Genomic DNA, 7,064 nt, shown 5'->3' with positions numbered 1-7,064 from the left:
TATTTTTGAAAAAGGTAAAAGGTGGACCTCCATTTGTTAAAATCCCTTAGTTTAGGGAATGTATTTATTCAAATCAAATCACGAGATCTTGATTTCTAGTCTCTCTCTCGTTCTGCGTCTGTGGCAAGTTTCCTCTTGAAGTAACTCTCTATTTTCCTCTGTTTTCTTCTTTTTCTGTCAACACATATTTCCCTTTTTCTGAAATATTTTTTTCGTAGATATGTGCAATTCTTTTGGTTTCTACATGGCGTGTGGCGAATGCAAAAATTCATTCTTTTTTTAAATAATTTCTTTGCCTGTTATTTGAGCTGAAAATCCGATCGAGTTTGATATAAGAAATCCGAAAAGTGAAAACCCAGTTTTTGTTTGGTTTTGTTGCTTCGGAAGTTCGAATTTCCTGCAAGAATTGATGTTTCGGTCTTCAAGTTTCTGGGAGTTTAGTTGCTCTTTGAACCCCAAATTTCTGTTTTTGGGGATTTAGTTAGCTTGAATCTTGACGGGTTTTATGATTTCTCCAACGAATTAATTGATAGTAAAATGGTATTGATTTTTCACAGGAGTTTCTTGGAATCATTCGTCCTGATAATTTGATTGTTTCCTGGGGGCGCAATGCTGTGTTTGTTGAGGAACTGGGAACGAGAAGTTTGTTTGAATCGTTAATCGGATGAATTTCCCACGGAATTGGGTCGGAATTCTTTGAAGTTTCTTGGAGATTGAGTATTGGGAATTTCGATACTTTGAATGCGAATTAGGAGGTTCTGATGAATTCGGAATAAGTGGATCTTTCTTGTGAATTTTTTGAGTTTCGAGGGGTCCGGGAATGGCTGTGAATCGAAGCATCGGGCGTGCTTCGACGTTTCTGCTGGTCGTGGTGGTGATCGGTTTCTTCTTTGCTTCTTATAACATGATCTCTATGCTTATCCACCACAGGGGGCAAGATGTAGGTAAAGACTCGGGTAGTGTCACCAGTGGCCGGTCGATGCGATTCATTGATGCTGCGACTGAGATGCCGGACTCGTTGAAGAAGTCGGACAGTTCGAAGGCGCCTTTTCATGTGGCGCTTACGGCCACTGATGCGCCTTACAGCAAATGGCAGTGTAGAATAATGTATTATTGGTATAAGAAGATGAAGGATCAACCGGGGTCCGAGATGGGAGGATTCACTCGAGTTCTGCATTCGGGGAGTCCGGATAATCTGATGAATGAGATCCCAACTTTCGTGGTTGATCCTCTTCCAGCAGGTCAGGACAAGGTAAGAATTAGGCATGTTTTTCCTTTTCAAGCTTATCAATTCATGTGCCAACCGTATTTTGTACTTCATGAATGTACCTGTGATTTGTTGGATTGATTGATATGGAATGTGGAATCTCGCAGTTTGCTCATTTAAACTGTATTTCTTGTTGCTTGAAACTGAAATGGTGTTTGGGTAGGGTTATGTTGTGTTAAACCGACCATGGGCCTTTGTTCAATGGCTGCAGAAGGCATCGATTGCGGAAGAGTAAGAGTTTACGCAATGCGTCTCCATCTTTTGATTGTTTTGTTTCTTGCAAGTTCATAATAAAATGATGGTTCTTGGTTCTTTCATCTGAACTATGAAAAATGCAGCTATATAATGATGGCAGAGCCGGATCACATATTCATTAAGCCCCTGCCGAACTTGGCAAGAGGAGATTATCCGGCTGCGTTTCCTTTTTTCTATATCAAACCAAATGAGAATGAGAAACTTATTCGGAAGTTTTTCCCGGAAGAGCAGGGACCGATAACTGATATAGATCCTATTGGAAATTCTCCTGTAATCATTAAGAAGGTGAGCTTTCTTTCTGGCTGCCATAGTAAATTGTTGTTTTTCCAATGGTGGGTTACCCTGATGGTTATTGGGTTATTGTTATATTGCTACTTGGCTAGCAACTTGCAGTGGATTTGAGTCCACCTCTATTAACTTGCTTCAACCATATGTTTGGTATTCCATACTCTGAAAGTCATTTTGTTAGAGGCGCTAAGTTACCCATCTATTTCAGTCTCAACTGGAAAAGATTGCCCCTACTTGGATGAATGTTTCACTGAAAATGAAGGAGGATGAAGAGATCGACAAAGCTTTTGGATGGGTTCTGGAAATGTATGGGAACATTTTTATCTTCTTTCTGTTGAATTTTTTGTACTGATACAATATCCAGCACTCAATTTATAATTCATGTTTGCTTTCTGAATTTCTATGATGTTTCTTATTGAAAATACAGGTATGCTTATGCTGTTGCATCTGGCTTGCATGGGGTGTCACATATTCTTCGGAAAGATTTCTTGATTCAGGTATTTTTCCTTTATCCATGTTTCTACTTCAGCTTATATATGGCCATAGTCTGTCAATGGAAATATTCATGTCATGATTACTTTTTAGATGGCCTAAAGAGATTTTTGCAACTTGATCTTTTCAGCCACCTTGGGATTTAGAGGTTGGGAAAAAGTTCATTATACATTATACTTATGGTTGTGACTATAATATGAAGGTAATAGCACTTTGCCTTTATGTTTTCCTCTTTGGAATAAGTTTAAATTTGTTTGCTTAAGAAATGCAATCATTGGGTGTTCTATATTGTCAGGCAATGAGCTTGTATTTGCTTGTTATATGATGCTAGCATTGGAAGTGGTGTGTTCTTGATAACACTTCTATTTAGCTCTTTGATCATGAATTTTTAACTATTTCTTATTCAGGGGGAGCTGACATATGGAAAAATTGGGGAGTGGCGTTTTGACAAAAGATCGTATCTCCAAGGTCCTCCACCAAAAAAATTGCCCTTGCCTCCTCCTGGAGTTCCTGAAAGTGTGGTATGTCTTAGGTTTCTCTTTTTCTATAAAAATGTTCTAACTTTACGTTTATGTGAATTCATAAAGGACAAGGTTTGGTAATGAAGTGTTAAAAAGGATTTTTTTTTCTTAAATCTCAAATAAACTCAGTTTCTGGTTCTTTTTCTTTTTTCTGGAGATAAGTCGGCATAAATACAAATATTGTGTCAGGGATTTAAGAGGCCAATATAAGTGACTATCTATGTCACACAGACATGGCTATGGATACAGGCAGTGTTATAAGTATCGTACCGTACCATACGATACGTATCATTACTTTGGGAAAAAATGATACAATACACACCTGTATCTCGATTTTTTTTAAAGAATCATATTTCATAAACTTGGTTATTTTGTTTATATAATATGAAAGTACGAGTCTTGTAGCATTATTCTTGTGAGATATACATGCAATATTATCTATGATTCTTATTAGTTGATGTTTGATGATGTCTTATGTAGCTCATAGAGACTTAAATGTGATTTAATGGTTGTATTTTGTGCAATTCATCATTGTTTCATGTGTTATGATTTTTTAGAATTTTTGTTATTTTTTTCTGATTTTCTTGATACTATTAGGCCCGCTTTACTATATGGTACGGAATGTTGGGCTGCCAAGAGACATCATATTCAAAAAATGAGTGTAGCTGAGATGCGTATGCTGAGATGGATGTGTGAAAATACAATAAAAGATAAGATTCGGAACGAGGAGATACGTAAGAAGGTAGGCGTTGCACCCATTGAAAATAAGATGAGAGAGAATCGTTTACTGTGGTTTGGACATATTCGACGAAGGCCTAATGATGCTCCAGTTAGAAGGATGGAGAAATGGGAAAATATATTAGTTAAAAGAGGTCGGGGTAGGCCTAGGAAGACATGGATGGAGGTGATAGGAAAGGATATGAATGCTTTGAACCTCACCGAGTACATGGCATTGGATAGAAATGATTGGAGGAGAAGGATTCATGTAAGACCCAGAATGATTTTCTTTTTTGGTTCATATCGCCGACCCCAATTGTTTTGGGATGAAGGCGTAGTTGTTGTTGTTGTTTGTTTTTGGATTTTTTGGAAAATTTTTATTAAAAATTTACAATACATTTATGATACGATACACGGTTACTTTGGGCCTGACCAATACGGGTAGCGATACGATACTTACAACCTTGGATACAGGGATACATGTAATCTTTTTATAGTTTTCATTAATAATAGAATAATTGGGGTTGGATGTGCAAATAAAATTCAGTATCCATGTGGTGGCCATGATGCTTATCACTGTTTAGCACTATGACTCAAATGCACACGTGGTAGCACTGAGTTTCTGATGCATACAAGAAAAGGTTGTTAGATTTGAAAACTATTTGGGAATTAACTAAAAAATGATATCTAAAAAAACTTGGAAATTAAAATAAATATTAGCTATCCTTTGTCTTGGTAGTTTGTTTATTTCATCCAATGATCTTGAAGTGCCACAGATATTATGCTTCATATATTCCTGTACTAGATCTGTTCCATAGTATTTTGCAGAGAATTTTCCTTGCACCTGCTAGTCTTCCTTTAATGCTTACTTTTGTGCTGCATGTTGCATACAAAGTTATATATTGTTTGGTAGCAAGTGAAAAGTGTGCAAAAAAAGGAATTATATTTCCAGCCATTCCAAGCAACATCTTGAAGCGAAAGTTTATGAACCATTAGGCATCTTGTATTTTTTTTAGTCTATTCATACATATTGTCTTCCAAATTATCTTTCATATGTTTGCTAGGCTGACATCCACCAAAAAAGCCTTCATTTTCATGTTGTTTTCACAAGAATTGGGCCACTATGGGAGTTAAAAAGGAAGATTTTTTGGAAAAGAAATCTGTCAGACCTTTAGATATAACAGATAGTTGCCAGGGCTTATTCTTCAAACTCAACACTTGATCCTGAAATAATTTCCCTATTTGCAATTACACAGCGTGTACAAAAAGTTATTCTCAACTGTCATATGAGGTGGTTAACCTCCTAGCCGTCTTTGGAGGTTATCTTTCTGGTCTTTTACTGAACCCAGTAACTTGGGTCTTTTGTTAGCAAATTTTGGGTGCACAGGTGTATAAACAACTTCAAATTAAAGGTATTCTTTTCAAGAAATGTCTTGTTCATCTTTTCCTTACATTTGGATTACACTGATCCATTAAGGCCTTCATGTTGTTGTTAAGTTCATCCTCTACATCATCGAGGAATGACTTTCTCTTAAGAAATTGTGTAATAATCTTTATGTTAAGAATATTGTATAATGTATGCGTGTTTTCATAAGCAAAACCTCAATGTATTGATCCTTATATCTTGCAGTTCTGTATTAGTAAACTTTGTAGTTTGAAGATGAGTATTTAAATGCCCTAATTTATTGCTGTCTTGTAAGAAAAGGAATTTAAATGTCCTATTTATCGCTGTCTTGTAAGATGATAAGGAATTTAAATGTCCTATTTATCGCTGTCTTGGAATTATGCATTTAAATAAAATATATGACATAATTGGCCAACTCATCTAAGAATCTAGTTTTATTAACATTCACTTTGGAGCATTACTTACATCAAATTTCATGCTAGGTTTAAAGAACATATCTTTTATGCAGATGCTGTTTCTTGGCTGGAGCTATTTAATTAACATAGATTAATTAGCTTTGACTTTTTGTAATGAATATGCCTTTAACACAATATTCTCATAAATTTGGTGATTGATAAGTTGTGGCTGTGTTGTCTTCCTAGCTAATGGTTGTCTATTTGTCCTTTTCTTTTGCAAAAAATTCATAGGTGACACTTGTAAAGATGGTGAATGAGGCTACAGCTAATATCCCTAGTTGGGATGAAGGAAGGTGATTGTTGATGAGCAACTGGAACAGTCTTAGTTTTGCAGGATTTTTCATCAAATACAGGTCTCCAAATATACAAGCCTCATGTCTTGATTTGTTCTAATCATGTAAGCAAGATTGAAATGAAAAATGTAAAGCCCGTTTCATGTTTTGATTCTGCTTGCAGATAAGCTGTAAGCATGTTCAGGTGCAGTAGAAAGTTGGAAAATGTTTCTGATGACTCATTTTCTCATTAACCAAGTTTGGAGGCCTTAGTTGGGATCAAATCTTAAATAGCATCTTTGTAGCCTACAAACGTTTCTTCTTCTTCAAGCATTTATGTGTAATGATATCTTGCCAAATATGGAATTTGGAACCACATACTCTCTTCGTTTCCATCAATTCAAGACAACCATATAGTCCAGGCCGTTTGCTACGGAACTTATTAGCCATTCTTTCCCCTGGAAGGAAAGCTGCTTATTAGCTTTTATTGCAGAAAACATCTTTGATCAACAAAAACATCCATGTTTATCCTTCGATTGTCCGGAGAAAAATGTTCTTTTTCTTGCAGAACAGTTATCAGAATCATTCTGTCAATCGAGGAACCACATTACATGTAGTGATAACTATTTGCTTTGTGCATTTACATCATGATCTTGGTGGGCATATTGCTGACAGCTTAGTTGTAAGAAAATTTTGAACATTCTTATTTTAAGTATTTTAGTTCGGAATAATATTGGATGAAACAAAACTTATGCTGATTTCAAAGCTAACTACAATCCAGCTTGTGTCAAGTATCTTGCCAAAGGCCCACATTGTCTTATATCGTTTCCTTTTGTTCCTTTCCTGACAATGTAAAACCTAGCCCAAAGGATGCCTTGTTGCAACAAAGTTTGGGTTACTAAACTCCAGTAGGGAGCCATCTTTACCCACCATTCCAGCTATTGCAGATATATCCAGTGTTCCATACCCAACCTGTTCAAATGACCAACCCAATCTTTGGAACCAATATAACCGATGATCGGTTATATACAGTATGACCTGATCTCCCCTCACACCATCTATGGTGGGAACAATCTTACGTGGTTATCACCATCATGTGCGATTATAACGTGTTCCAATCAACTTGCGATATAAATTAACTATGTCCCAAGTCACTATCCTTTCCATCCATATTTTAGCCCCAACACTCTGATAATTGAGAAGATTCCACCTAAGGACCTTGATTTTTATTGATATTCTGAAGAGAGTCTTCTGAGGAATCATTACCCAACTTTTCACGGATTGTCAGAGATTAAAGTTAATTTCAATATCATTTCTAACCTTTAGTTTGAGAAGGTTTGATTTGTCTAATTTTATTATGTAGTAGAAGCAGTTCAATAATTCCCAGCTAAA

The 7,064-nt window shown here is 36.1% G+C and overlaps 1 protein-coding gene across 2 annotated transcripts; it reads left to right on the top strand.

Annotated features, from left to right (window-relative positions):
• Positions 1–685: 685 nt before the first annotated feature.
• LOC149843690 (hydroxyproline O-arabinosyltransferase NOD3-like) lies at positions 686–5,956 on the top strand. Of its 2 annotated transcripts, XR_016431150.1 has the most exons (9): positions 686–1,252; positions 1,431–1,498; positions 1,606–1,807; positions 2,019–2,116; positions 2,238–2,307; positions 2,433–2,504; positions 2,710–2,823; positions 5,632–5,753; positions 5,857–5,956. XR_016431150.1 is itself a non-coding variant. In XM_090001894.1 (8 exons), exons 1-8 carry the CDS (start codon positions 821–823, stop codon positions 5,695–5,697), a joined length of 1,122 nt encoding a protein of 373 aa, XP_089858020.1. In that variant the 5' UTR covers positions 686–820; the 3' UTR covers positions 5,698–5,956. The 2 variants fall into 2 exon arrangements, 1 of the variants encoding a protein (XP_089858020.1); XM_090001894.1 differs by having other exon boundaries at positions 5,632–5,956.
• Positions 5,957–7,064: the final 1,108 nt, after the last annotated feature.

This window comes from Nuphar pumila, chromosome 3 (genome assembly GCF_984573655.1).
Source record: "Nuphar pumila chromosome 3, dmNupPumi1.hap1.1, whole genome shotgun sequence".
Lineage (NCBI taxonomy): Eukaryota > Viridiplantae > Streptophyta > Magnoliopsida > Nymphaeales > Nymphaeaceae > Nuphar > Nuphar pumila.
This window is presented reverse-complemented; position numbering and strand designations above follow the sequence as displayed.